Raw genomic sequence first — 14,892 nt, forward strand, 5'->3', positions numbered from 1 at the left:
ATTACATTTGGCTTGCAACAGTGATTTAAAACGTGTGTTCTGCGTTGTTGCTTGGCAGAGCTGTGGCTTAATGGTGCAGGACCAAAATTTTAGGTCTGTGGTTTTTACAAGAATGTCTGATACTCACAAGCATGTCACACTATTACCTCATATCTGATAGCTCCATTGTGCGGATTTATTTTGGCTGGATGCTTTGATTCTGCTCCATATTATTGCCAAACTGAGTTAGCAAAGGAAACTCCAGTTTTCTGAACAACTTTCTTTGTTTCCTCATAAATGCTTTACAGCCTTATTTAACATCACTTGCAGAGAGAAAGAGTATAAAAAAACCAAATCTTTGACTTTAGGTTTAATAAGGTTTGGGGTTTTTCTCACTACAGTTAAATGTGAGGGAGGGATCTCTCCTCAGGAAAGCAATCCTAATGGAACCACTTTTATACACATGGGATTTCATACACATAGAAATAAAGATTCTTGGAATGAGCACAGAATTCACCACTCCCATAAGGATATTTTTCCTCTTCATTTGGGATTATAAGCACACACCCTGGGCGATCTAGCCTGGATCAACCCTCTTCTAGGGCTGGATGGGCAAACTAAGAATTATTTCAAAGAGCTAGCATGACTTGGGGAGAATTTATTTGAACTCTGTCGAAAAAAATGAATGCAGCCTGGCCAGGTGTGGCAGTTGAGCCTGGACCTAGGATCCAGGAGATCATGGTTCAATTCCTGGTCAGGGCACATGCCCAGGTTGCAGGCTCCATCCCCAGCAGGGGGTGTGCGGGAGGCAGCCAATCAATGACTCTCTCATCATTGATGTTTCTCTCTCTCCCTCCCTCTTTCTGAAATCAATAAAGACATATTTTTTTTTAAAAGTGAATGCTGATCAGATTTTCTGCATGTTTGTCTGTTTCTCAAAGCCTCATTTCCCATCCTGAACCCCAAACTCTCTTTGCCTCCCCTAGAGACCAGGATTAGATCAATACTCAGAAAAGGGAACCCTAAGTTACTTTGCATCTCCATTTTCTTCTGATGGCAGAGAAAATGATGGCATAAGACTCAAACTGTTGATGCAGAGAAAAGCTAGCTAAGATGTAACATTTTCTACATGTTCTATAACAAGCTTGCATTTTATTAAGTGGTAATTATTTTATACCTAGTATGAAGCTGCTCAGTGCAGTACATTATGTGATGAAGTTCCTTTTTTTAGAGTTCCAATTAAATGACTACCCCTGTCTACCTATAAAAAAAAGTGGCAAAAGAGTCAATCATTTCAATTAAATTGGATTTAGTAACTTTTCAGTTATTGTTTTCTCTTTCTTTTACCCCAATTAGATTCAAGTGCATCAGTTGCCAAAAGCATAAAATGATTAAAAAAAACACAAAAAACCCAGCCACAGTCCAACAGCTAAGTACAGTTTTCTCACTTTTGTCTCCACAAACCGGAAAACCCATTTTGAACCAATCGTAGATTGAGGAGAAAAGCTCAGAGCAGACTAGTTATTCTTTAAAATCGATCAAACTTGATAAATGCTTAGATGACTCTGAAGGATCCATATTTTACCATCAAAGCGTTGTCTCGGTCTCACATTAACACAGAGGTGAAGCGTCACTGTGCAGGTCCTCACGGGCACAGGGCGCCTCCCTGCGGCCTCGCTCCTCACTGAGGGCGGCTGGGCTCCCCAGATCTAACGGGCCTGACTGCTTTTCTCAAGCAGAAGGGCCGGAGAGCTATTCTCTCCTTCCTAGCTGTTCCCAAGCATCCAACTTGATTCAATAAACTTACTAAAGGAAAAGTGTGTGTAGGGGTGGGGGTCTCTGCTTTTGAAAATTATCAGTAACCTTATAAAGTCAGGCGGGGTTTACACCCTTTCAAGGTGAATCTCTGGCTATATAGTGCCAGCTGTTCCTTCAGAGATACCAGGCATCGACCTGAACAACAGTGTTGTGATTTCGGGGGCGGGAGGGGGTTGGGGGTGGAGGGAGGGTGGAGGTGGAAGAGGGCATAGAAGATATAAATGGTGACGGGAAAAAGAAAATAAAACCAGTAAAATAAAATACACACCACAAGGCCATGATCGATGGGCCTAAACCCTCAGCAGACAACTAGCGTTACAAGCAGGGCTCCGTGGCTGAGCACCGAGCTATGAACCAGGAGCTCACGGTTCCCTTCCCGGATAGGGCACGTGCCCAGGGTACAAGGGGTGCAGGGGGCAGCCCATCAATGACTCTCATCAGTGATGTTTCTGTCTCTCTCTCCCTCGCCCTTCCTGTCTCTATAATCAATTTTTTTAAAAAGCATGAACAAAACAAACTGATGATAAAAATGTAGCTAACTGCTCTTTTCCTTAGGCAGAGATAGATAACTGCCTTTTTCATAAGGTTAAGAAAGCATTATTTCAGAAACATACAAGATTTAGAAATAAACCAGGAGTTTTTCATTGCTTTGCTTTAAAAAAAGTTTACTGGGGTTCAGTTTTGAGCTCTGCTTTTGGTTAAAGGAAACAACACTAACCAGTATTAGTCAGTTACAGCTGTGACAGTCACAGCCCAGCTGCTCCTTTAGGTGACTCAGATGTAAGCAAATCGATTTATGAGGAAAACAGCTCAGTGGTGAAAATGAAAGGCTGGAGCAAGGGCGGTTCTTGAGGCAGAGAATGGCTTGCTCGTATCCCTCCATGCAACATTACAAAATAGTGTTCATTTTGCCACATGGAGATTTTTTAAAAAGTCTTTGAAGGAGAATGTCAATTGAAGAATCAAAAACTTGAAGATACAAGGTCACGCCTCAACCTCTACTAGAGAAAGAATTCCCAGAACGTTAGAGAGTCTTGTTTTTAAATTCTTTTATCAGTGTCTTAAAACTAAGAAGTTTTCAAAACACACTTTTTCTATTCAAACTTAATAACTAGCCTTTCTTCATAATAGTTGAAATTCTTTTCATTGCAATTTTATGATTTCTTAACTTGGTCAAATAACTACAAAGAAGAATCAGTGGGCACTAATTAGCTCTTCTAAAGAGTTAGACATTCTGTTTAGAATCTCTCGGTTTCTCTCCCTCTGTACTGAAAAGAAAAAGAAAAATTTCACAGACACTAGATAAAAGGACAGGTCGTCTTTTTGTGAGTCATAAACCTGAGATTTACCACCAGCACACACACCACACACACACACACACACACACACACACACACACACACACACATACAATTTACACTGTGCGTGTTGGCGCTAGGAAAGAATACACCTAAGGTCTTCGGGAATGGCCCTAGTCACACAGACCTGTGCAGCAGGTAGGCTCCCACCACGAACACAATGGAGAATACACAAATGGGTAGGTGATTAGCAGAGTAGACTGCAACAGAGCCCTGGAGATGGGAAAACTACTGTGCATTAGACATAGCTAATCGAACAGTTCTTACACATTGGGAGCCACTGCCTGAGCAAAAGTTACAAATTGTTTCATATTGTAGAGCTCCAAGGCCTTTAATGCATAACTGAAACTGCGAATCTTGAACCTGCAGCTGCCAAGGCCTTACTCCATCGACCTATGTATCACCTACCAACCCTAAGGATATTTAGATATAATTTTTTCAGCTGAAACGAACCACCTTTTATTATTTAAAATTCACTATAATTTAGATTACCTTGAATGGCCAATTAGAGGCTCTATGTTTTAGAACTATTATGAATGTTGCCAAGCACATTTGAACAATTAATCACACGCATTCTATTGAAAAAACCATACTTGACATTTGTCCAGGGAAGCTATTCTATGACATAATATATTATTGTAATTTGGGGGAGAATTACTAAAGCTTCAAGTTATAATTTGGGTGTTTTTTTTTCCATGAGCAGTCCAGTCACCTTTTTTTTACCTACTCCGCCTCCCCCCAAACACCGCTAATTTAATTCATTGTAAAACATTTTCATAAGAAAACCAAAATAGTCCTCTAGGTTCACACACCAAGGGAACTAGCCAAGGAAAACTTTCCGTTGGGTTTATAATTGTGTATAAAGAAAAGATACGTGAAAGACGGGTCCTAATATTTGCCCCAGTTGCTAGGATTTTACTAAGCACGTGACTCCATGTATTAGCTTCACGCTGCGTTTGAAAAATCATCTTTCTTACATTTAACTTTCAAGTTCACAATATCAAGCAATTCATGCTAGAATTTTCAGGCTCAAAGCTACAAGAACTTAATTCACAGAGAATATTATTCCTGTACAGATGTAGGTGGTGGTCTGGGAATGTGAAGTTTCAAAACACAAAATACAGTATGGCCACTAGGTGGAGATATCCATCCACCGTTCTATTATGTATCACAGGCTCCTGTTAACAAAACAGAATTCAGAATACGCCCCCTGAAATCATGTTTATTTACTCTATGTGGCAGAAAAAAAAAAGAAAAAAGATTTAAGGACTGTCTGTGATATGTTCTCTCAGTTTTGTGAGGGAAGTCATGAAGAGAACACTTCGCTAGAAGACAGGCCTAGCCAGACGGTATTTGCCAACCTGATTGCATTCTATTCTGCTCCAGGCTATTGCAGTCATAATCAGAATTTTCTGTTTGACTAAAATGTTCATCTACAACAGCTTATTTTTCTCCATTTTTGCCTTTTTAAATTATCACACAGTTTACATCAATGGTGAAATCATCTCAGAAGCAAAGCCGAATCTATAACATCCACCTAAATAAAATCCTTAGAACGGGGCAGGCCATAAACACCTATGCACACCAATGAATGTGGGCAGTGTGATTCACATTTAGTTGGGCTTTAGGGGCAAACTTATCTGGAGTAGCTATAAAAACATGACACCTGTACTAAAAGCTGACTTCTCTGTGTGCAAACTCCTCTTATCACCTGTGCTCCCACAGCTACAAATGACATCCCAGTGCAGTCGATGCCAAGGGTAAGCAGATAACTACGAAAGTATAAAAGCAAACTCCAAAGAGAAAACACTCTGCCAAGAGGACGGCTTACCAGTTTGAAACACAGGCTGATAAGAAGCTACCTTTTCCCTAAATAAAGAACTCAGAATAACCACGCTGGGTTACCCCCAGCCTTTCAGAACTCAGGTCAAACGTTTATCAGGAAGAAAGCTAGGAGGACCACTTATTACAGAAATCAAAACATTTGGGCATTTTAAAGTGCCCTTTTCCCCCCTAGATGGCTGTGGGACACAATAGGCATCTGTTTGCAGTCTGTGGAGGGTACATTTAACTTTGTTTTATTTAACTTGTTTGGGGCAAATGACCTCCCTGCTAGGTAGAGATAGACCCTCTTCTGATCTTTGTACTTGCTTAAGGTTACTCCGCTCTGGGTCTGAGTTTATTTATGTTTTAAGGGAGGTTATGGTTTTGCTGTTGTCTTTTAGTTGAACAACCGAAAGGAAAAGAGCAGCTTTGTTTTAAGGGAGAAAGAGACGTTTGTTTTGGTGTCACTGGCCTAGGCTGGCAGCCTGGAGTCGGATCCTACAAACATGAATATGCTGAAGGGAAGAAAAACGAACTTGGGGTCTCTTGGTAGTTGTGAAAGTGGCAAGGTGCCCATTATTTTCCCAGCTGGCAAATCTCTGTGCGGGAGAGACTATCTGCCAGCTCTTGAGCACAGCACTAATCTTGTGTAATAGCGTGAGCTCACTGCCCTACAAAGGCAGTAATTATCAACAGCACTTTCCGAAGGATGTGAGTTCCTCCCACTGTGAGACGCTTGGAGACAGGGCCCCAGGCAGAGCCCCACGGAGCCGCTTGCATTCAGTCCCCACGATGAATGGGTGCCAGGGGCTCCTTCACCCCAGCCGGCTTGTTTGCACAGGTCTTCAGTCAGGAAGTGCTAACAATCCCAATGCAATGGGGAAACTGCCAAAACCCATTCAACTTTTTTTTTTTTTTTTGGTCCTTTTTTGATGGTGATTCATTGCCTTAACCTTATTAGCCATGAAATTTAAATGTCTGTATGTGGTTTTAAAGTTTCAGAGAGCATGCAGGAAGAGCATCTGTGAGAAGGAACTATACTGCATTGATAAATTTCTTTCATAATCTTCTCAATAATGAAATGATTTTCCAGCAACTGCTAAATACTGTTCTTCCAGCTGTTTGACCATGACCCTCACTAGCTATCTGCACTCAAGTAAAGGCAAGGCGGAGACTAGGGTTTTGTGTTATTTCCCAGGTAGAACCAGAAGGACCAGTGCTTGGTTCCCAATCAAATTGAACTGCAGCACAAGCGAAAGTTGTCATTAAGAGCTTGGTGGTCTTTCGCAGAAAAGAAACTGAGAGTTCTACTAATGAGGAACGTGTTAAAGGCTGAGGAAACAGCATATGTTTTCCTTGGCTTTTAGGTTAGTATAATGAAGCCTGTGAGGTTTAACGTAATTAAATTAAGGTTGATATGCAGTGTGACTTGTTCACAGAGAAGTGGCATTTGGAGCTAAAACCGCACCACAGCTGACACACATCCATCTGCAAATACTTTATAGAAAGTTTTCTAAGATTTTCAGGTAGAAAGAGAAAACCTTAAGGTTTTGGTTTGAGGGTCTTGTTTGGCATTAATTTTCTGCTAAACCATGTGCCATCCTTTCAAATAAGCAGAAACCTACAAACAAGCTTAGAAAACACCATGAATTAGTTAATACTCCTGATTCTCTTTTCAGTGTCCAAGACATCTGGGAGAGGGAGGAGGCCAGAGCCTTTGTGTTTATAAAGGGTAATAATGATCCATTCCTGCAGAAAAAAGAACCGCTTATGGCCTGCGATTTGCTACTCCTTTACTCTGCCCCTTTTAAGTGTCTCTTCCTGGGTTAAGGGCTATTTATTGTTCCTACCTTATTCAAAGCTGGTTTTTCTCACTATACTTTGCGTGACAGACTGACGTGTTTATTTGTGAGAGAAGAAAAGGCACTCTAGATTCAGAGTCAAACCCACATCCAACCTGGCTATTCTCACCCATCAACTCTAACTGGGAGGGCGAGGGGGTCTCCCAAGTTCTAGGTGTGCCAGCTCACCAATGTTGGACCGTGCTTATTAAAATTAAAAAACAAAACAAAATTCAGTTGTGTTCTAGAAATATTTTTAAGTAGGATTTTTTTTTTAAGTAGCAAAGGCTATCCATGAGCATTTTGTAATCTATATCATAAGTATCAAGGGGCAAGATGAGTTGGCTAGAACTAGAAAATAAGACATATATCGATCTGTGAGTTTAGTAACCTGTTCAGGAGCTTCCTGACTAGTTCAGACACGTGCAAAGGAGAGGGGGTCTGTGTGGACCTGCAGAGTGAGAGGAGGTCATGGAAGTATCCTAGGAAGCCTGTAAGCCAGCAGCCTCGCAGGGGTCAGGCTTAAGTGCTAATGAAGTGAGGTGACCGAAGGGAAAATATGAAAGAGACGTAGAAAGTGTTTGTTAAAATGTATAAGAATAAATGCAGGGTTTGGTGTGGTGTTTTTTTTTTTTTACCAACAAATCAGACTTTCCAAAAGCTCCTCAGCTTTTAAACGGGGAACTGAACTGTCAGTTCTGCTCACTCCTTCAACCTCTGGGCAATGCTACAGAAGGTGACATTTTCCTTTCAAGCAATTGTGTCAGATCCACTGAAGCTTCAGGCCTCCCAAGGTGAGGGGTTAGCTTTGAAGGTGCTGGGGAACTCAGGGAAGGGAAGAGAGAAAGGAGGGGCACAGACCACAGGGAAGTCCCCTCGTGAGAGTCTTATTTATTCCTGGGGACCAGGAGCAGGAGGGAGCAGGATGGTAACAGCTTTAAACCTCTGTGGTCCGGGAGTTGACTTCAAACCACGGGTTGGGGAAGCAGGTAAGCAGTGTGATTAAGGCACCTGTTTCGAATATCTTCCTGATTGTGCTGTCCATGGACACACTACAGTCTATAGTTGCAAAGAAAGCTGTAAACATGTTTTGCTAGAAAGTATGTAGATAGAAAAATAGAAACGCTTCCACAGTGTTCCCTGGTGGTTGGCTGCCTGTGTGCTTTAAGAACGGTCCCAGATAGTGGATGAGTAAGTGAAGCTCTGTCCCACCAGAGGCAGCAATTCATCCTTGGTCAAACAGTCTACAAAAAATAAAATGAACTGACACCAGTCAGGAGTAAGAGTTCCCTTTGCTGGCCTCACTACATTTTGGATTTGGATAATAGGATTCTTTAAAGTCATTTTTCTTAAAAGAATATATGTCTATCTTGAAAACAATTCCCCCTTCAACGTTTCGAGTAATTGTCGGTGCCCTAAAACTCCATGGAAATCTGCCCTGATGTAACTCAAATCTGCAGCGGTGGAAAAGGTTGATTTCCACTTTTTCTTCCCAGAGCTTATTGTAAATGTATTCTCAGGACAACCATGGACACAATTGCCATCATTTCCAGCAGGAGCACCTGTTTCCTTTGAGTTAATAACTTGTAAAATGCATTAAGCTTGGCTATAAATTTCTGTTTGTTAGGAACAGTTTTTTCTTGTCATACCTATTAAGTTTTAATGCTTTTCATACTGGTACAACTTTGAATAAAATATTTAATTTAGATACATAAGAATTGCCACAAAGAGATTTAGCCAAAAGACGTAATTGGTCATTTCAGGATTCAAAAGATAACAGTGAATTGGTTGAACAATGTATGGGTGTTGGTTATCATTCAAAAAACATTTATTAGGTATCTATTTTTGTCAACAACTCTGCTAGGAATTTAACAAATACAGATGAAAGTTAATCCCTGCCTCAGAAAGCTCAGTGTCAGAAAATCTACCCCACAGGAGTCTGTGGTAGGATGGAAAGAGGCCCAAAGGGCCACAGGAACACAAAGGAGGAGCTTTTAATCACATTCAGCTTGGAAGGCTTCCTGGAAGAAGCAGACCCTTAGCTAAGCAAGATAATTGAATGCTTATTAAATAAAATTAGAGCAAGGGGCATAAACATTCTAAGCACTAGGGCAAGTGTGTGCAAAGGCGTGCAGGAGTCAGAGGTCCTGGCTTATTCCAGTGTTTTGAGATGGGATAGCTTAGGAGGTGGCAGAGCGAGTTGGTGGACTTGGTATGCCATGATAATAATTAGGATTTTTACTACAGGCAATAGGAAGACAATGAAGAATTTTAAGAAGGGAGTAATAAGAGTTCATAGCAAGGAGAAAGGAAGGTCATAGATACTGAAAACCAGATCTGGGGGAAACACTTCAGACTAGTCATTCATTTAACAATTAGTTAAAGATAGAACTTAAAAATCAGATAATAGTATAGAAGCAAGATAAGAAACATTTGTTTAAGTTGGCCAGCTTTAATGTGTATTTAACTTGGATGGTTTAACTTCATGTCTTTGAAGACATTACTTGGGTGACAAGTAGAGTAATTCATTACTTAAGTTATTTGTCAAAGTTTCCAGCAAAGCACTTGTGGCATTTCACTGTTAGAGATCAATAGTCCAGTTAAAGAATAACTGGTAGTAAAAATAATTGCTGGTAGAAATAACTTAGTAGGAACCCAAGTGACAAAGTGAAAATATAAATGTGTTAAGAGAAAGCAACCTGAATATAAATCACAAGGGGAGGCCTAGAACCAATTTTATTCATGAGTATACTTTTGTGAAATGTACTGGACAAGCACACCAAATAAATAATAATAATAATAATAAAAAGATTTTTAAAATATAACAAAAGCAGGAATTTGGCAATTTGTTAATTCTATCAACATCCTATTTCAGGGGCCAATAATGTGGAGTGAATCGATCAGGATCTGAAGAAGATGGGCAATTTAGCTAACTTGGACAAATAACATTGTTAATTTAGTATAAGCATGCAAATTGAATGAGTCTAGCTGTAAAGTATAATCATGTTAAATATGATATAATTAAACTGCAAGTTGATTGAAAGCAAAGTTTAATTATTTCAAGAAAAGAAATCATTGAAATTGAGACCTAATATAAACATGTTTTTACTGAATGTTACACTGCGTAACCAAAGATAATATACAGTAAATATCAAAGGTTCTTTTTGTTTAAATACTGCTCTACCTCCCAAGAAGGTTAAGCTCTAATAAATCTTTCAAACAAAAAATGGGGGAGGGGAGAAATCGCTCTAAAACATAAACAAAGTCTTTAAAATTACACACAGTCAAGTTAACACCATTTCCAAGTGTAAGCAGATACTGCTTTCTCCGAGGAAGAGTTTACTATTAGGGGTATTTTCAAAAGCAAGACACTTGGAGTAAACAGCGAAACAAAGGAGAACTATTTTATTCAAAGGCCTGTGCACATATGGAACCTGTTAAGGGGATGGTGGCTGCAGAAAGAACTACAAAGGAGTGTGAGAGACACCTAGGCTGTCTCGGAAAGGAAGGGATGGAGGCAAGGGTGGTTACAAAGCAGAAAGTGGGCCAGAGATCAGTCGGATGGGAGGGAGACAGGCTGTTGGGCAGATGGTCTTTTCTGTTCCAAAATGTTCAAAGTTAAGGGACACTCCTTACCACACTTTTATTTCATACAAAGAGTGAATTAAGAGGAAACCAAGAGCAGGTCAGAGTTTTTTCTGCAGTTACTTGTGTCATTTCTTTGACAAGCTTTGCTTGTCTGTGTAATTCATTGTTGCCTTCTTCAAGTTGAGGCCCTCACTTGGTGCTCTCTCCATAACCTTTAGTTTTCATTTAAAAATGTGAATTAATTAAGAATAAGGTTCCTGTTTACATTGTACAGTTATCAATGTTAGGTTATCTTCCTCTGAAAATTTCTGGGAAAGATCAATATTTTTCGACAAAGTGCAATGCTTGCTTATTTACCAAGGTTAGGTCCAGTAAAAAATTAATGGACACAGACCCCCCCCAAAAAAATGGTGTAGTTGGCTTGCTTTGGCATAGTGGGAAAATGACATCTGATGAGCCAAGCTCATCAGACTGGCACCTGGCAAGGAAGATAAATTCCCTAAGATATTTTACAGATCTTACATTGCTGCCAGATATAAGTCAATATTCAATCTCATTAATCAAGCTCACAGAACTTATAGGGCCTTATCCTGGACACCATGAGAAACAAAAAGCAAGCAAGAGAAACACTTCTTTGAAGAGCTGAACTGCTCATGGAGAGACTAGAATAAACATTTAGTAACCTGCAAAAATGGTAAGAATGAAAACAGACAAATCAATTTTATGTGACCAATGAGAGACTGCACATAGTCTGGGACTCGGCCCAATCAGGTCAACACGTACGTAGCAAATAACAGGCTTTACACACACTCCACCTGGTCAGCTGCAGCTCTTCTAGGCTCTGGGTTGGCACATACAGCTAGACGATGTAGTGGCCTAATCTGCAGGGCACCAGTAAGTACCAACCTGAATGGCCACCTGAATTCTTGGCATTCTGACTTCTATAATAAAGTTGGGAACCCACCTGCACTTTTCACTGGGCTATTTATAAAGGAAATTTTGTGAGAGGAAGACCTAATGGTGGGTACCCTAGAAACCCAGTTTATCCCACAGAGAGCAGTATGCATTCAACAAGAGAAAACACATTAAACGCCTAAAGTATATAACATACATTAAAAGAATTATGAAAATGTTTTAACTATCTGTAATATACAGGAAAAAGTCCTTTTAATTTTTATATTCACTTATAATTTAATAAAAACAAAAGTCTATATTCAATTAAAATTAATATATAAGGACTTGTGCATACCAACCACTATTAATCTGACTAAATCTATCCCTCTTAGGTACAACAGAAAGAAAACATTCAGATGCAAAAATTCCAGATACACCATCTAGGCAGGACAATTAGAAGAAAACAAGACTAATTGATCCAGAAGGTGTGGTTCATATATCTTACTAGGAATATGTTTATGGACAATCTCCTTTCCCTATTATTTCTGAGTCCTGCGAAAGAACCTACTTATGAACTTGAATGGCAAACAGTGCTGATTAAACACAAGGAGTCATGACAAATAGAGGGCAAGCCAAGTTTTATTTCAGGGTTGGTAAAGGCAAAATGTAATAAGGATACTCTTTAAAGTGAAGTAAGCACCAGCCAGAAAAAGGTCTGTGGCTTTGGACACAGACCTGAGTTCAAATACTGGCCTCACCACTTACTAGCATTGTGACTCTGACCTCAGCCAACTGACTTTCCCTTTCTTTACCTGTAAAGCACTAATGCCTCCATTAAAGGTTACTGTGGGGCATACACAGATGCCAAGTGCTTAGGACAGAGACTGACACAGATGAATAAGGAATATGTCCACAAGAGCACCAAGAATCTTCCTGAACAGAGTAGAATTTCCAAAACCAGAGATTACTCTGGCATTTGTTCTAAGATGAACTTTACATTTTGCCAAACTCATTAAATCTAGATGAGTGGCAGGAAATGAATGAAATTTAAGCAGCTAAGTAATTCGCAGCTAAGTAATTCACAGCCAAAAAAGAGCGTAACAACTATTTTCAATTTTTCTTCTTGTTTATCTAATTTAGAACTTAATTTATAGTTACTGTCTAGCCCAGTGGATCCCAACTTTGTCTGCACTTTAGAATCACCTGGGGCACACTTAGAAAACATAGCTGCCAGAGGTTTTGCTGTAATGAGTTTGAGCTAAGGCCTAGGAACCAGTTAATTATACTCTCCTGGTGACTGTTGCAGCCAGGGCCTAGAACCACTCGTACAGCTAAACACAAGGAGTCATGACAAAATAGAGGGCACCTGAGCTATTTCTAAGAAACAGTTTCGCCAGTCCTCACTTAAGAACCTTACTCCAGCCTACTCAAGGCTGTGGCCAGTATTACCAAATCACTCCTTTCTTTATGAAGTAGAGAAAGCTAAAAACATATAATTAGTCAGCAGAGTTTGACTGGAAGGAAATTCATAAGATCATAACTCAACAATCTTTTGTGAGATGAAAAAAAATGGGCATTTTTGCTTGAATAAAAACGAGCCATGCCTTATACAGGTATTTTTAAAAGGCTTTTTCTTTTACAGTTATTCCTTTCCTTTTCATGTTAAAGCTGAACAAAGCCAAGATAACCATCTGAAGGACAGACCTGAGGCAATCCTGATTATGTGGTTTCCCAGTTCAGTGAAAATCAGATACAGTTCTCTTTTAAAGAGAGCCCAGCAACTGGAGGACTGGTGGTTGGATGGACTCTCATGGAACTGTACTCTAATTCCCCTCTATTTCACTGAGTGACCCTGAGCAAGTCGCTTAACTGGTCTCCAGTCTAACGCATCCTCCGCACAACACCTCGACACACCAAGTTCCTAGGACTAGAATCATTTTCATCAGCAACTTACCAGTGTGCTGCCATCAGTCCAACGGAAGTCATGCTCAAACATCTTGTCATTAAGGCCTATCCACTGATAGTCATGGCCCACACCTGAAAGATGGCAAATAACACGGATATTTTTATTACCTCTCCATTATATGAATGAAATATATATTTAAAAAATTATTTTCAGAGTAAATCCTGCATCCTGTTTTCTGGCTGGATTTTTGTTTAGTTGCTCATAAAAATATTTCATGATCTAACTATCTTTTGTTCTTCTGCCCAATGTGCTTTAAACTAAAAAGCTAATTTGCAAACATCGTGAAACATTAAAATATCCTAGACAATTATTTTTCTAGCAGTTTACTACAATTTGAATATTTTTTTCATCCTTACTCATGATAGAAAATTTCAATTTATTTATTTTTTATTAAGTTATGCCATTGGCAAAAGTTCAGTGACCCAATAACATGTGACAGATCTTACCATGCTGGCCTCACTTTGGAAGCGACATGTTTCTTCTCAAAGCGGTTTAAACAGTGAATACCTAGACCAGACAGTTCTGCAAAATTTCTTTAGAAAAATAATGGCTTTCACCATGAGTCACTGGCAAGCATACCATGCAAAAAAGTTAACTGAACTTCTACAAACTTCTAAAAGATAGAAGGCATCATGAGAACATATTTAATTGAGCATCAACCAATGCTTCATGAGCAAAAAAATTCTATGTATTTGCCCTCCTCTTTGCTACAGTTTAAGGAGTTAGTTGGAGGTAAGTTTCATTAGCGTTGTCTCTGTCTACTCATGATCTTAATATGAAGTCCACTTTCCATGTCTAAAATAATTAGAAACTATTTGAGAACTAATTATGCACAGAGGATAAGATTAGAACTAATTAGCACAGAGGATAAGATTAGAGTGCTACCAGCAATTCACTTTGAATTACTGGGGCAAAAATAACTGAAAACAATTTTCTCTTTAACTTTAGACAACATATGCATGTACTCAAAATAGACACCAGGAAGGTAACCATCAGAAGAATTACATTGAACGATAAGAGGGAGCCATTATTGTAAGTCAAAAACTGGTCAAATAGCAATTTTCCATGATTCAATCTACAGCGGGCTGTTCCAGCTCTTATTGCGGGCAGGCCAAGAAAGGCCCTCCTGGGATATAGCGGACGGTTTCCCAAAGCGGGGCACGCATACGGCAGAGGTGACTTCAAGTAGCTTGAAGATGAAGGATCTAATAAGTTGAATCACGACCGAGGAAGCTGCTTTGTTTTTAGTCGGGCAGAGAGGAAGCTAAGCAGGGGCGAGAATGAATAAGCTTCGGGAAAGGGTGCGCGGCGGGTACGTACGGTTCACGAACATCTGCTCCTCGTGGGACAGGATGCTCGTGAGGTGGGCGCCCTGCAGGCGGCACTCCCGCTCCGCCGCGTCCCACGTGCGCCGATGGGCGAAGTACTTGTAGCACTGCCCTTGGAATTTGTGCCAGCCGTAGTCGCATGTCTCCGTGTCTGGGAACAAATAAGGCAGAGGCTTGTTAAACTCACCTTGGTCACTTAAACTTGGCTCACCGACCGCGTGCTAACACGAGACCCAAGGCAGTGTCAGGGCAGCATTCCTGAAGTAGCAGGTTCATAAAATTTGGTCCTGATGACA

At 40.1% G+C, this 14,892-nt stretch overlaps 1 protein-coding gene across 2 annotated transcripts in view; it reads right to left on the reverse strand.

Moving 5' to 3' along the window:
- The window catches only part of VCAN (versican), a 100,366-nt gene that overhangs the window by 11,969 nt on the left and 73,505 nt on the right, over positions 1 to 14,892 (reverse strand). For both annotated transcript variants that reach the window (XM_081133422.1, XM_081133423.1), the window contains 2 exons: positions 14,589 to 14,747; positions 13,257 to 13,339 (listed from right to left, as the gene is read on the reverse strand). In XM_081133422.1, the coding sequence (XP_080989548.1) occupies positions 13,257 to 13,339; positions 14,589 to 14,747 (242 nt within the window). The remainder of the gene's footprint in view (positions 1 to 13,256; positions 13,340 to 14,588; positions 14,748 to 14,892) is intronic.

The sequence above is a fragment of the Miniopterus schreibersii genome (assembly GCF_964146895.1).
Source record: "Miniopterus schreibersii genome assembly, chromosome: 3".
Classification (NCBI taxonomy): domain Eukaryota; kingdom Metazoa; phylum Chordata; class Mammalia; order Chiroptera; family Miniopteridae; genus Miniopterus; species Miniopterus schreibersii.